Genomic DNA, 16,750 nt, shown 5'->3' with positions numbered 1-16,750 from the left:
GAACCATGACTCCCCGAGCCATATGAGCACACGGCCCATTAGTTTAAGACATACCACGGAGGTTTCGCCTCCGGGCTGTCAGGTCAGCCATCAGCCATAGGCCGACGTGACCACCACTCGTGCATCACCCAATCAACAATGGCAGGCATAACAGATGGAATATTTGCCCCACCGAGGTTTTTCCCGCGCGCTCAAAATGGCGGCCCCCTTCGCCCAGCGCGTTCGCGCAATATCTCGCGCGCACTCAAAATGGCGGCCCTTTCCGCAAAGCGCATCGACGCCATACCCCGCGTGTGCGCAAAATGGCGGCCCAACGTGCGAACACGTGGCCAGTTTTCTCCATTCGTGCACCCCAGCTTCCCTTTGCTGGGGGTCACAAATTGCTTCCCCCGTCTTATTGTAACAATCCCAACAACGATAGACGCACAGCCCCAGCTTGCTGCGCGCAGCAGTCATATCGGGGAATTTTTTACCCAATATTTTACCAACCACATTGGTTACACAACCCAACTCGCAAAGCAACTCGTGGCTGCATGCGACCAACCGAATACGCGACGCAACTTGGCGCCAATTTACGGTCCCATTAGCATTAACCTTTGAGACACCCACAACGGCGTCATCACGCACCCTCAAAGCGCGCTCTCTCTCTCACAAAGCGCCGTTACCCATAATATACACAAAATCGCGTGTACATAACATCCATACGACCAATAATAGGGTCCCCCTCGAATTTGTTACCAATTTCCAAACAGGTACGCACAATTAATAACATCCCAACCCCAATAGTCAATCAATGCATCGCACCCCATAACCGTACAGAACGGTGTAACAGCACATACAATCAGCATATCGCGATCACACGCGCACATTTAAGCACAATAGCAAGCCGATCTGCAGGTAACCAACACACCATTAATCCAGTCGTAACATTGCAGCAACAACACAAATATTCTCTCTCTTGCAACAACCACATCGCACATAGCACCTCGCAGCACAATACACCAAAAAATATATATATATTTTCCAATTAAGCCCATCGCACAAGGTAACCCACGAGATGATACAGCGCAAGATACCCGACGCTCCCGAGTTAATAATTAACTTCGCCATCAATATAACAACTCCACACCGCAGCGCACACACACAATTTAACACTCAGCAAGCACAGCATACTCTCCGTCCATTCTCAACACACGTACACACTTTAATTGACACCGAGCAACAAGCAGATAGCGCGTTCATCGTTATCACACACACATACCCACAGTCCGAAACGCGCTCCGCACAATCGAGTCATGAGAGAAACAAAATCGCCCCACCCGGCCCTCGAAAGATGTGTGAGGTGTGTGTAAAGGCCGGGTGCGTATCGTTACGACCCGCCCGGGGCTGCAGCAAGAAGAGGACGGCAGGGCGGCAACTTGAGTCGTCTCGCAGAACTCGTTCGGCGACTTGACTGCTCCGTTGTCACGCACCCGAGCCAGGACGGGAGAGCTCCCGCCCCAGCAGCTGTAGCGTCGTCGTCCTCTCCTCGCAGCTCCCCCTCGCAAAACAGCAGCTCACAGCAGGCTGCTCTCCCCGCGGCACCTCCAGATGGCAGCGCAAGGCTGCCTCTCCGCCGCGATGTTGAAGATGGCGGCGTCTCCCCGCCGCGGTGAAGACAAGATGGCGGCTTCCCGCCGTTTCTCCCCTGCCACGCCCAAGATGGCGTCTTCGTGCCGCGTGGCAGATGGCGCTGGCAGCGCAGGCAAGGCGTCGGCCTGCAGACCACCATCGGCTCTCCCCACTGCCGTAGTCGGCGTGGTGAGCTCACACGGTTTCGCCAGCACGATTTTCCAGGTCTCCAGCTGCGCCATCTGTCTCAATCGTAAGTCGGATGATGTAGCAGATGATGGCACAGGAATATTCTTTCTTCCGAGCCGTCTTGACAAGCCGTTTCACTTCTGACACCAGTGTAATAAAAGACTTGACCACGATCTCTGGCTCAGTGTCCTTTATTTGGTCCGTACTGCATTCCCACACGGCTGTCTCTCTTATTCTCTCAGTGCTGGTTCCGATGTCACTCCAGTCACCATCAGCAGCCCCGCTGCTGTTCTTTGTCGCTCTTGCAGCCCCCACAGCAGCTCCGCTGCTGTTACTCACTCTCAGCCCCCTTGGCTGTAATCGCTGCTGCTCACTCCGCAGCGCTGACAGCCTCGTGCTGTCTCTCTCTCTCTTCGTCGCTCCTGCGACTCTCTGCAGCCACACCGCTGCCTCTAACACACAGCCTTCCTGGCTGTACTCTCCTCTCTCTTCGTCGCTCCTGCGACTCTCTGCAGCCACACCGCTGCCTCTAACACACAGCCTTCCTGGCTGTACTCTGGGGTCGGCTCCCGCTCGCCGGCGGTGCCCCCCTCCTCTCATTCGCCCTCGTGGCCTCACCCTTTTCCATTCACAACCCGACTGCCTTCTCTTTCCGGTTTACCCACTTAAAGACCCCAACCTTTCACCCACGTCACCTGGCTCCGCCTCCTTGTGACGTCACATCCGAAAGGTCGCTTTCGCCCGCATTACACTAGTAACGAATTGGCATGTTTTGTTTACGTGACAAACCTTACTAATTGGCTGTGTAGGTTTAATGACACATCTATATATTTACGCGATCTAACCCCCCCAAAAAAAACAATATTACGGATGATATTGGTCGTGAAAGTCTAAGTGTAGCAGAGACGGTTATCCCTCCAACCAAATGAGAGAAGGTTGATTGAGAGGTTTTTTTTACAGAAAGGCCCTTTTCGCGGCATTGTTGTCATCGTTATTGTTGTTATTGCAAAGGACACCTTGGAATTTCAGAATTCGCAGGGCGACTGGGAATGAATGCATTTCTACATCTGGGGCACTGCCTTCCCTAACAAAAGCCTCCACTTGTAAAATAACTTAATACATCATCTGGCCACCTATTTAAAATCGAGCAGCTCTCCATACATAATGAATACAGCACTCTGCATGCAGCCATCACTTTAAGATACAGAGCCGATCAGTTAGGGTAGAGCAGTGGCGGCAGTGGTGAGAACACAACGCTATGAACCCAGACACCTCACTGTGTAGCAATTTTTTTTAATTCCTGGGTAGTAAATGTAATTTTATTGCTTATGCCTCAAAAGTACAGAAAATGGCTATTATTCCCCACAAATTTTGCTTTTGTGACCAGGACAGTGACATTTTGAAATGGACCTATTTCCACTGAGAAAACGTGGTGTGCATTTGTGTCATTCCTTCACATAAAGTCCTGGTCACAAAAGCAAATGTTGTCGGAAATAATAACCATTTTCTATACTTTTGAGGCATAAGCAATTAGAAAATAACACTTAGTACAAAAATCGTGTTACATAGTGAATTTACCAGCCGTGGCTAACATCAATGGTGGTTGTTATTTCAACTGGGCCTGTGCCCCTGCTTGTATCAATCCACACTAACCAGCATAGTGAGGTATGGTCAAACAACTGCCTTGACTTCATCCAGAAGTTAATTAACAAAGTGTTATACCTTATTATTATTATAATGTTACCACCTGCAACCCCTCCACCACTCCATTAATATGCTTTCCAATGTCAATGCTGGAAGAGGTGGAGTTAATACCAGTGCCGGATTAAGCTAGTGCGGGGCCTGTAGCATATGTTATAAAGGGCCATAAATAAATATCACACATACATATTGAAAAACTAATTTTTTACTTGCATAGTAAATTCATCTTTTTTTCATTTGCTATACAGCCAGATAATACGACAAATCGATAACCTTGAACACCCAGTCGTTCATAAAAGTTGAAGGCAGTATAGTACTATAGTAATAGAGCAAGTGCAGAATCACTGAACCGAAATTAATAGCTTGAAAGCATTTCGCGCGGGGCCCTTGAAAGTGCGGGGCCCGTAGCATATGTAGCTACTTTTGCTACGAGGATAATCCGGCACTGGTTAATACACGAGAGTGAAGAATATTATTCGAGTACAATCTCAATTGTGAGCTTGCGAAGGATACCTCTCGAGAGGGGATGGCAGCCGACGGCCAAGACGAACGATTCATAATGAAGGTTTTAGGGGTTAGATCAGCACGCCGGTGTGTTGGACAGTAAAACCCACAACGTGCACAATGACTCTCCAACACACCGGTGTGCTGAAGCAACTGGCGTGTTTTATTTATGTGACAAACCTTACAGATTTGCTGGTGATGGGTTAACGACACATTTACATTAACGCGATCTAACCCATGAAAACCTTTATTATGAATAATATTGCTTGTGAAAGCCTACTAAGTGTTAAACTGAAGACCCACGATGCAGTGGCAGCCGAAGGGAGAACCTGTCTGACAGCTCGGGTATTCACAGCACAACAAACGTGGTATTTAAGTGACAGTGAGCTGTGTGGGCATTCAGTGTTAATTTAGTAGATGTGTTTTTTGTGTATTTTTACGTATATATGTTCAAATTCTTTCGCACCGTATAGAAACAACCGTGCTAATTGGAGGTGCGATGAGCAGGGTTGGTCGACGAGACCCCGTGGAATTTTAAAGGTCGTAGTCTGTGGATTTCCTTTGGTTATCGTCTCACTCGAGGCGACAAAAGAGCCAGAGATGAAGTCTGCTCTTGATTATTGTTGGTTGCAGTGGAATTCTCTGCCGATGTTATGCTGAGGTCAGCCGTTATAAGTGAACTCGGGTAAAACAAATGTTTAATCTAAGCTTCCTCAGTGCACTATTGGCGTTCGTCTTCGTTGAGACTCGCCAGGATCGCCTCGTAACGGTCGGTCGCGCTACGGTCAGTGGTGGGCAGCGGCCCAAGTGATCGTCGCGCTCGGCAATTTCCACCCACTCATCATCGTCATCATCTAACGGAGCGACAATAAACACTCCGTCGACGAACATTCGAATATTTTTTGCCACCCATTTCATTAGCGAGATGAACGCCGCTTGGCGTTAACAGCCAACAACACTCCACACGATGACCCTCTTGACCACCCCCTCACCACCACCCCCTCTCCCAACCCTCCACCCCGCGACCTCCACCGTTACAGGTTCATCACCAACACGAGCTTCGAGGGCATCTCGGGGTGGATCGAAGTGCAGAACGCGTCGAGGATCACCGCGACAGCGCGCCACAACATCTGGCACCTCCAGCACGACCTGCTGGGCATTCCCACGTGGACCAAGGTCGGCTCGTGGGACTCCTCCGAGATCACCATCGAGCCGAGCCTGTGGCCGGACACGAGGGAGCACACTCGCAAGGGCGCGGGGGGCCCCGCCCGGCCCCGCCTGCGCGTGGCCGCGCTCGCCCACCCGCCTCTCGTCTCCACCGCCGACGCCGCCGACGAGGGGCGGTGCGCGACGGGACGCCCCTGCCTCGAGGCCGTCGCCGGCGGGGGGGCGGCGGCGATGGCGGCCGCCGCCGCCGCCGAATCGCTGGAGGCCGCGTTCCGCGAGCTCCGCTCGGGCAACGGCAGCGTCGCGACGCCGGCGGGCGACGGCCGCCCAGGCCGCGGCGAGGGTCGTTACCGCGCCCGCTGCTGCTCGGGCTACGCCGTCGACCTGCTGGACAAGCTGTCCCACGACCTGCGCTCGTTCGACCTCGACCTGTACGTAGGCGGCGGCGACGACGTTGACGAGGAGGAGGCGGCGGTGGTGGACGATCGGGGCAAGGCCCGCTGGACGTGGCCGCTGGGCGAGCTGTCGAGCGGCGCGGCCGACCTGGCGGTGACGGCGCTGGGCGCCGGGGGACCGCGCGCCGCGCCGCCCCTCGAGTTCACGGCGCCGTTCCTCTCCAGCAGCCTCTCCATCGCGGTGGCGCGGCGGCAGGAGGGGCGCCACCCGCTGGGGGCCTTCGCGCTGCCGCTCCACTGGACCGTGTGGGTGGGCGTCTTCGTCGCGCTGCACGCCATCGCGCTCTTCCTCACGCTCTTCGAGTGCAGGACTCCGCGCGCCGACGGCGAGGCGCCGGGCGGCATCTCGGGCTCGGCGGCGGCCGCGGCGGGGACGCCGGCCAAGGCCCGGGGCTCCTTCTCGCTGGCGGCTGCCCTCGGCCTCTGCTACTCGGTGCTGTTTGGCCGCAACGTGGCGAGGGGGGCCCCTCGGTGCTGGTCCAGCCGCTTCCTCGTGGGCCTCTGGGCAATGTTCTGCCTCCTGTGCTTCTGCATCTACACGGCCAACCTGGCCGCGATGCTGGTGGGAGGGAGGTCACGCGACGAGCTCACGGGGATTCACGACCCCAAGGTAGGGCGGCGATGATTCGGGCGATGATTCGGCGGTGGGCGAAACGATAATGCCGTCGCTTTGATGTTGACGGAGCGGTGCTCCAGCAAGGTTCACCGTCATCATCAACAAGGTTCACCGTCATCATCAACAAGGTTCACTGTCATCATCTCCATCAACAAAATTTACCATCATCATCGTCATCATCATCATCGTCATCAACAAGGATCACCATCATCATCTTTGTCATTGTTCCCATGGTTCTTGTGTAGAGCAGCAGACGTTCTTTTATCAATTACAAACTCAGATTCATCATCATCAACAACCACAATATTTCGTAGATTCATAGTGTATGGCTCTTCGTTGATCCACATGTTAGATGAAGGCCTCCCCATGATGTTCATGAACGTGGGATGTTTGACCAAACTTCACTACGCTGATCAGTACAGGTTGGTGAAAGGGCTGCCCATGAACGCTTCAGATATTACTCGCCACTGGTGTTAGCCGTGGCCGGTAATCGAACTCAGGTGGCCGAATTCATAGCTCAGTGCGATAACTACTGCGCCACCCCCCCCCCAACCCACCCATTATATGTTTGAAAATATCTTTCTCAAAGCCAATTTTGTTTTAAAAAAACTTAGAAACTAGAAAGATGGCAGCTTCATTAAAGTAATAAAACAATATGAGACGGAAACAAAACACATCCATGTTTTTTTTCAATTTAAAGCTTTCGTGACTGCTTGTGTTGCAATCGAAACGTCGTGAGAATTGTATAATGAATTTTTATTATTTTATGATTTCCCTTCTACGTGACTTTACCGAAAGAACATCCATGTCTCTTGAAGGCTCTTAAAATCTCTCGCAGAGGCCGATGCTGTTTCAAGATATCTAATTATAGCCCACACGTCAACAAAAACCCAAAACAAAAAACACACATAAGGCGCCGTTACAAGATGTATAAAAAAGACATTCACCAGAACAAAGAGGGTTCTTAGCAGTCTGGCTGCAGCACGATAAAGAAAAACGTCATTTGTAGGCGCAACAACAACAAATTTGCCCAGATTACATTTTCGAAGCTTATTACCCTCAGCGTATCATCCCACGGCAAACAGATTTTCTGTAAATACTAAATACACGTAATATAAAATTCCCTTTAGTATTACTACTTGCTCTGGCTATTTGAGAGCCTGTTTAATTTTGCGTGAGAATTCTGCATGGGTTTTTTTATTGCCCTTGCTGATGCGCTCGCTCTCTCGATGGCTTTTGTAAGACAATAAAAAAAGAGAGATAATAGCGTTATCCGTGATTAAAATTGTTTCATCTACAGAGGCCGTTCCGCAGCGGTTGCGATGTTTGGCGGCACATCAGACCCCAGAGGTCGTCCGGTTCACGTTCAATCTCCAGGCGCGGCAGTTGAGAGCAACGATGCACGCTTCTCACATCCCATAGCCTTCGCCCACCCAGTCACCCCTTTCAAAGCGCTGTCCGCCCAGCAGTTGTGAATGGCCACGCGATCCGCGGCTCGTCGATGGGCCACGTGGCGGAGTGGTGGTGGGGTAAAGTGTGGGTACTGCCGCCCTCGTACCAGATGCCTGGCCGAGCGTGGAGGGAGGGGGTGGAGGTCGCAACACCGCGGGAGCTCTCTGGAGACGCCTCGAGTGGAGGATTGTCTGGCGGCAGTGGCGCGAGCGAGCAATTGCAGGGCCTTACCCTTTACCTTATGGCTCAGCTGCACGATAGTTAATTAGGAATCGAACGATTGTTTGATTTGATTTATATTTAAACATAAAAAATAGTTGTGAGGCGCACGTGTTAAGTTGTGTTTGTGTCGCGTATAATTGTTTACTTTAATAATGTATTATACGGCTACAAACATACGTGCTCTGGGTTCATATCCTCAGACAACAACAACATTAAAAAAAACACAATCAGCGCTGTTACTGCTTTGCACCCTGCAACTGTGAATCCAGCGACCCGAGTTCGATACCTGCCCAGGATCCTGGCCTCCTCCTCCACTCCCCCCCCCCACTTCACAAGCCAGCACAGACCACCGTGGTGAAGTATGGTCAAACCATTCCCTCGTGTGACAGAGCAGGGAGAAGCCTTTATCCAGCAGTGCACGTGCACATTCGTTGGGAGACTTATACGAATAAGTATTCTTTGTACGTGGCGGGAGTAACAATTTGCCGAAGACAACTCCTACGTGTACACTTCTATAATCTACCCAATTCAATGAATAGAGGTCAGAAACCTATTTTCTGTACTGCCTCGCCCAATAACTTGGCTGCCGCAGTGGCTTAGACGCATCAAAGACAAACCATCCCCCGTATAGCCTTTAACAGACTGTTGGGGCAAGTGTTGTTAGCGAGCACCTATGAAGGCCGGCACAGCACACGAGGAGGTGGGTGGCCAACAGCACGCCCGACCGCCTTTGTTTCCCCAGTGGCGATGTTTAAACACCGCACCAGGTACTCATTTGAGGCTGAATCGGCCTACGGGTGGCCCAGGACCGGTTCAGATTATCGTCGCTGGTGTTGGCAGTGAGTGGGAATCGAACCCGGGTGACCGCTACCCACTACACCACCGAACCCCGTATCACACAAGCACGTCGCGATCTCCATACAATGAGCAGTGGAGATGCCCGGCCCTTGCAGACTGTACTGGGTCCCAGGCACGGGGATACAAAGAGGGGTTGGGGAGGGGGTGTAATACAGGGGAGGGGGGGACCCCATTAAACCTCCGCGATTGGCTACGTACGGTGCGAAAGAAGTTCTACATGCAAACAGACAAGCACGCCAACTGATCAAGTCCCGACAACCTCTCCTTGACAAAGCTCACGGAGACTACGCACGCTGCACAGGAGGGTCCCGAGCGAGTCCGCGTGTCTCTCGTGGCACGGCGGGGTAAAGCGTGCGTACGTCCACCCCCAATCGAACTCAAACTCATCCGACAACGCGACAGGTTTTGTTGTTGTTGGTGGTGATGGTGGTGGTGGTGTTTCAGCGGACCCCGTTGTGATCGTCGGCGTGGTGTGTTTATCGGGCGGAAACTGGGAATTGAAAGTGTGGGGGACCTTCCTTTGATGGAATCAAACCCCGAGCGATCAAATTCAATCTACGGGCAATGCGCAATGAGCAAACAGCGGTGCAGCGAGCGAGCGAGCGAGCAAGGGGGGACCGGCGGATAAGCAAACACTCCGCTGCAATACGCCCGTGGAGCACATCGCACGCGCACTCTCGTTTGTAGAACGCGCTGCTACTGCGGTCACCGCGGCTACTGGAGTCGATTTTTTGTTTTCTCCGAATCCTCCGTTTTTTAAATATTTTTTTGTGCCCTCCACAATTAAGAAATGTTCGTTGCACGCTATTTAGATTATTTGGCCGCAATGAATGCCCAAATGATGACGTTGCTTCGTCTAGCTGTCATCTGTAGCCAGGTCGCTTTAGAAAAATAAGTGAATACCTCAGTGGGAATTGCCTGGTAGGATGGGGATGATTTAGTGTTGTATTTGTTTGTGTTTGGGTGATTTGTTTACCTCTCTTAAAATTGCACTACTGTCGTGTTTTTGTACTGTTTGTTGTTGTTGTGTAGCGGGTTCCACGGAGACACACACTAGAACTTGGAGGCAACACGTGTATTATAACACCCCAACAGGGTAACTGCAAAAACCTACACTTGGTTAACTAGACCACAACGGGGTAACTACATAACCGGGTCAGTCAGTAACACAATGCCTGACCCACGAAGCCGAGCGTAAAGACCGAAGACCGAGGACCCAGGATGAAAGAGACGTAGCACCGACGGGTTCCACTCCAACAGAGAGCCGCGATTGCTCTCGGGACCTCCCTTTTATACTCCCTAGAGGCGTGGCCACGCCCCCTTCTGGGTCTCACCAAAAGGTTCTCGACCGAGCATCACGTGTCCCTCAAGCCACCCTTTCCCCCCCCTCGCTACACTGTACCGGTTACGTGCCCTCTCGGGTTCACCCAGATTGTCACGTCCTCACTTGCCCTCTCTCAGACCGTCACCAGAACTATCCCCCCTAGGTCCCACGTCCATGCCATAGGGGCCGTCCATAAATTACGTCACGCACCTAGGGGGGGTCAGAAATTTGTGACGATGTGTGACGAGGGGGGGGGGTTTGAGAAATGTGACGTCACATCAAAATGCGCAATTTTAAATAAATACAGACAACACGTTCTACTTAATTAAATAGACGTTTTAATATATGTTTTCTCCTACAACATCAGAGTGCAGCGCCACATTAAATACGCACTACAATGACAATAGTTTAAAGCGATTTGAAGCATGCTTTGTGACGTCGTATTTGAGGGGGGAGGGTCTGACTTTTTGTGACGCCGTGTGACGATGGGAGGTGGGGGGGTCAAAAATCGTCAAAAATCGCGTGACGTCATTTATGGACGGCCCCATACCAACTCTGGTGCCAGAGAGAGGCTCCAGACGCACAGTTCCACTCTTGTGACAGCAGCTAGCGCTCATCGCCATCGTGACTCCATTGACGTCACTACAGTTGTAACGTTCTTACCACGTGCCCCCACTGGACATCGGTGAAAAAGAGCTGTATGGCTCATCGGATTCCTGCAGTATTCATATTCTGATTCTGGTCTGGAGTCGGGTTGTGCAAGCGCACTCTCATTTGTAGGACACAATGCTGCTGTTGCTGCTGCTGCTGCTGGAGTCGTGTTGCCACCAGTCCTTGTTTTTGCAGGACAGAGAGGCTGGAGAAGGTGCTATGATAAAGGGTCATATCTACTATTGCCTATAATATACTATTTATCTTTAATGTTGTTAGGTGTTTTTTGTTGTTGTTATTGTTATTCGTGGTTCTTTCGGTAAAGTCACGTAGAAGGGAAATAATAAAATAAAATAAATATAAAACAATAAAAATTCTCACGACGTTTCAACTGCCACACAAGCAATCATCATCACACCTGATTCATATTCATCACACCTGATGATGATTGCTTGTGTTGCAGTCGAAACGTCGTGAGAATTTTTATTGTTTTATATTCATATTATTTTATTATTTCCCTTCTACGTGACTTTACCGAAAGAACCAAGAATATGAATCCCTGCAGTCACGAAAGCTTTAAATCAAAGTTGTTATTGTTGTTGCCGCTGCAATTTTATCAATGCGTATACGAACAACCAGAGCAAAATAAAAAAAATGTGCAAATGCATATTCCCGTGACAGCTGCAAGCAGCCGTCTTCCGTGATGGCAAGTCAATACCTACGAAGACAAACGCACATTTGAAATTCATCTTCTTGGTTCTTTCGGTAAAGTCACGTAGAAGGGAAGTAATACAATAATAAAAATAAATCATAATAAAATAATTCTCACGACGTTTCGGCCACAACGCAAGCAGCCGTCCTCAGGTGAAGACCAGGTCTGTCGAGACGACAGCGAAAGAACCAAGAAGATGAATCCCTGCAGTCACGAAAGCTTTAAATCGAAACGTTTGAAACTGTTACATAACCCACGCATAAGCGTCATTCCCCCTCCCACCGCCCCACTGTTTAGTATAGAAAGCAGGACAATGCTCAGTGTTGCTCATCTCTGTTCTTATGGCACTGGAGCAGTTGGTTGCAAAATGTCGCGTTTCCCACTGTGGGGCCCAGACACTTTAAAGTATGACAGCTGCTGTTTTAAAACACGAGCAAGTTGCATACTCTTCGGTTCTTTCAGTAAAGGCACGAAGGTGAAAACATTTTTTTTACCGAAAGATCCAAAGAGTATAGATCCTTGCAGTCACGAAAACTTCAAATCTAGAACGAGCAGGTTGTTTTTCTTATTTTTAAGGTGTTAAATACAGTTAGAGCTAACATTGAAAGTCCCTACGGTGAACCACATTTTTTTACATTAATGATATTAATTATTGTACACTTAATGAATATCATTAATGGATATCATGACGAGATGTTAACTGCGCATGACGAAACGTTAACTATCTCAATTAAAACAAAAATATCCCCAATAAACTCACGAAGCTTTAAGTACCATGCAGCATACAAAAACTTTGAATCCTACAATTATTATCTACTTTAATTAACTTCTCACCACAAGCCACATTTCCACGTGTTTTGTAATGGTCTCGGGGGAAAAAATCGCAGCGCCAAGCGTTCACTTTCACTGTTTCCCGTCCTTTTGTGGGATAAAATAAATCACTCGGTGGGTAGAAACGGAGAATATTCTTCAGCTCACTTCCCAGGATGCCTCCGTTGCCCCTTGTGATCAATTCCCTCCACCCCTGTGAACGTGCCATTAATGCGAGCCAGGTATTAGACATCGTAATTAGTGTCGCTTGGACGGGGGGGGGGAGTAGCCAGCGTTATGTTTCGTTCGAAATAAGTCCGAGAAAAAACACACACACACGTTGCCCGGGCTGGGTTCTTTTTTCACGTCTCGTGCGCATTCCTCCAGATCGCCGGGGCAAAAGTGAGCGTCATGAATGTCTTGCTGGAGATGTATGTGGATAGCGCGCTCTCCGTTGATTCGGCTGCCGTGACATTTTTTTCCCATTTGAACCCCGTGTTCCCACTTTGCCCACGTTGGGAGATCGTTCGATTTTCGTCCAGACAGCATCGGCTATCGCTGTTATCTCTCGCAACTAAGGTGGGAGGGGCACCTCCAATGTGGTGTGTGAGTTTGGGCTACTTCTCGATTGTTTTTTCCTCTAAGCCACAAGTCCCGTTCATGGAACGGGCTCAGCTGCTCAGATTTGTATGCTCCGTGGACTTATATTCTGCACCTCTTTTCGAATTATATCCACTATCTACTGTATGCGGCCTCCTGAGACGCTCTCCCTTCTGAAATTGAAAGCCACTGAAGCTATGAATACTACATATAGAATTGTAATGTATGACTTACTGTTAGTAGCTCAGCTTATTGGAGAGTATATTTAGTATATTGATGATATTGATGTAGTTTATATTTTAGTTTTTTACGTGGTGGTTTGGCTGCTGCAGCTCCTTACTATTATAATTCCTTCCCTTTATTACTGCTCCCTTTGTTGCTGCTAATCCTACATAATGCACGGGCATAATATGACTTTGAGACCCCCCCCCCTCCTACGCATTCCACAAGTAGTGACTAATGCCATATCTGCATTTTTCATAAATATGCTAAATTCCTCTGTTGATATGCAAATTCCTTTGTCAATGCGCCCTTCCTCCCCTAACCCAGCTTAAATATACGCTGCCAAGCTTGGTGGTGTTCATTCAGACGCTGTCTTTCCGACAGACCTGTTCTTCACCTGAGGACGGCTGCTTACGTTGTGGCCGAAACGTCGTGAGAATTGTATCTTATTATGTTTTATTTTTATTATTTTATTATTTCCCTTCTACGTGACTTTACCGAACGAACCAAGAAAATGACTAATAGTTTACTGACCTCCATCAAAGCAGTGCTAATTGAAGGCCTCCCAATTCTCTACTACGCCAACATTTAGTCGATCGACAGGTCGTATGTGGTGGGATAAGGTGTGGCTATTCCCACCAGTTCTGAGGAGTGGAAGAGTAGGCCAATATATCCTCCACAGGAAGCTTTCTGGAGCTCCCTTTCGAGAAGGCAGTGCTCTGAGCAAACTCAAATAAAACTAAACTTGTTATTTTACCAGGTAAGGCATTGTAGTTATTTTTACAGAAGCGACCTGTACAGAAATAATAGCTCAAAGAGGTGGATTATCATGTGGAAATTTACAGCAGCCAAATACTCTAAACGCGTGACGTTGGCCATCAATGTGAAGGGAAACACCGGAGGACCCGGAAGAAAATGCAGGCGACCACGTGGGTAGAGAGAGAGACACCGCAAACTCCAGATATACAGCAGGCGTCAGGGGTCGGGATCGAACCCACCCACGACCTCCTTTGTACCTAGCGAGGAAGTTAACATCTTTCCACGGCGGCTCCAAACAATTGCAAGGCTGCCCCTTCACCTCTTTGACACTGTTCATTGAGGAGTTGTAACGATTTACCGTCTCCATGATTCCAAAAACTGTCGCGATACGGGATCACAATTCGATTCGTGATTAGATTCCTGCGGAACATAGCAACGCGCGCGGAATCCAAATCATCCGGGCGTTTTTTTAGTTTTTTACGGGAACCCTCTTACGAACCAGCTTCTTGAATTAAGTGTAAATAACCAATCGTTGCGTGATTCCAGGCATACATGCTTACAGTTTGAATAAACAAATCCACGTTTCACCGTACCATGCAAAAGTGTATACTTACCGAGTATGTTTTGTCACATTCGGAAGGTTAACCTTATATATCTAGACCTTGGCATTATTTGTTTTGGCTTGTTGCTTCAAATAATGCATTAGCCGCCGTTCAATGGAGCCTTCGGAACAGATGCAGTCTCGGGGACTGAACAACACTGAACCATTGTTCCGTACTGTTGTCAGATTTTTACCGTCAGTTTCTGTCCTTCGGCGTGCAGGTGGGTGTACATTTTAATCATAAGTAGGCCAATGAAGTGAATCGTGGGAGCATTTTTTTTAAGTAAACACTTTTAATCCGTCATCTCGGCAGGATAACATAATTTCTGCCCCCTTAAAAGTGCACGCCTCTCAAACGATGGTAGAATTTTTTTTGTATCAACTCCCGCATCTGCTTTCCATCATCCTGCGGGGTTTTCACGGAGTTTTTTTTTTACCATAATTACAAAGATGCCTTTTTGGAGGTGGCTCAGAAGTTAGAGTGCTGAGCTGGCGCTGCTAAGATGTTGGGTTTGAACAGTGGCGGCTCCTGCAAAATCTCTCAGGGGGGGCAAATGTCTGGATGATTGATAAGGATAAGGTCCACCCATGCAATGGATAAATTAACAGCTTAAGCATGTAAAGGCAACTTCACTTCTTTAATATTAATGAAAAATAAAGTGACTCTTACAATACATCTTGTTTGTTTCTATACTCACTATTAAAACAAACCACTCAAGTTTCTTTTATTAAAGATTCCACTAGGTGGCAACAAATTATATTGTTGGATGAAACGTGCTTACGTATGATGACGTAAGCACGTATGATGACGTAAGCACGTTAGGGCGAGCCCTCCCGGAAGCCATAGAGAATGCATTGCAGCGCCCCCGTTCGAAAAAAAACATCTTTGAATGTAAGTCTATGGGACCACTCGGGGCGATTCTCAGCTGGAGGGAAATCGCCCAAAAAGAGGCGGTACTCCACAGAACGTAGCATGACGCTGATTGGACTATATCCAGAGGCACAGTGACGGCTAGCGTGACTCTGTGGTTGAATGACATTGGTGGTGCGTCGCCCAATCGCCCTAATGAAGAAACCGCCCCTGGGTTTGAATACTGTGATGAAGAGGGTAGTTGTGAGGGCATGGTCTGAGCCTGATTACCAATGACTGCACAACGAAATAAAATGAAAAGCATCACATTCGAATTGGTTCTGGCACTTGATTGGCCTACGTTTCAGCTCTTAGGAATTGTAAATATCGGGTTGATCGGCGTGGGACAAGACACCGTTCTCCGTAGCAGGGCGGGTTGGGGCATTTCTGCCTCCTACTGTGAGGAGCCAGCGTACGCTGGGAAGTAGACGTTTACATTATTGTCCAACTAGCTTGTGACATTTTGGCCACTCCACCACCCCTCCACCCCTCCAGTGGAGGTTCTCCAAAATCCGGCGAAACGTTGGGATTGTGGTCTGGGGTATGGCGACCGAACGGATTTATTTATTTAAATTTATTTTCTCTGCGATGATTTGTTCTTGTTGTGTATTTGTTTTTCGTTATTTGCATATTCATTTGTTTTGCTAAATAGTGGGGTTTTTGGTTTTTGTATTATCTGTCTACGGAGCTGGATAATTGATGTGCAGCGTGGTGGGATGCAATTGCATTAATGACGCTATTTAAAATGAAATAAATCCTAATAATTACTACCACTACTTGAGGGGATCTCAACGGGAGTAGCTCTGTGATATCCACATCTCGAACACAACGGGCTGCGCTGCTCTGCGCAAACGGATGCCTCCTTCCCCGTGGCGTGGAACCCCGACGACGCAATCTGGATACAGCTGTGGCAAAGACGCAAATGTATTTATAAAACGTAAAGATTGCACGCCCCCCCCCCGCTCCTGACGCATTGCGCACTTTATCGCGCACACGCGCTTACTGCTTTCTACCTCTGAAACCCGTAGCTGTTGCTGCGTGAGCACTCGATTGATCGCGAGCTGATTCATTCGTCGCGTCGACGTGAAATGCTGTCCCACTGCCCGCGAATTGCAGTCGCTGAGCTTGCATTGCACTGCGTGCGCTGGACATTCTTACGATGTCTATGGTTTTTTTTCAAAAGTTTTTTTTTTATTGCGACTCAACACGAGCCCGGTACAATACGGCCGATTGAAATTGGGGGAGGAGGGGCGGGGGTTGGAACAGAAACTCCTCGAGAGTTCAAATTCGGCGCAACGGCGATCGTTGTGCCGAATTTGTGGGGGAGTTGTAACCCCTGTCCCAACTCAGTGAGGACTACGCGATGGGGGGATGGGGTGAAGATTT

The 16,750-nt window shown here is 49.1% G+C and overlaps 1 protein-coding gene across 1 annotated transcript in view; it reads left to right on the top strand.

Moving 5' to 3' along the window:
- Positions 1-16,750, top strand: part of LOC144733353 (glutamate receptor ionotropic, NMDA 3A-like) — an 88,513-nt gene that overhangs the window by 31,137 nt on the left and 40,626 nt on the right. Inside the window, exon 3 of the mRNA XM_078615215.1 lies at positions 5,046-6,237. Within this exon, the coding sequence (XP_078471341.1) occupies positions 5,046-6,237 (1,192 nt within the window). The remainder of the gene's footprint in view (positions 1-5,045; positions 6,238-16,750) is intronic.

Source organism: Lampetra planeri, chromosome 46 (genome assembly GCF_965212315.1).
Source record: "Lampetra planeri chromosome 46, kcLamPlan1.2.h2, whole genome shotgun sequence".
In the NCBI taxonomy this organism is placed as follows: domain Eukaryota; kingdom Metazoa; phylum Chordata; class Hyperoartia; order Petromyzontiformes; family Petromyzontidae; genus Lampetra; species Lampetra planeri.
The sequence above is the reverse complement of the archived record's forward strand: the minus strand, read 5'-3'. Positions and strand labels throughout refer to the sequence as shown.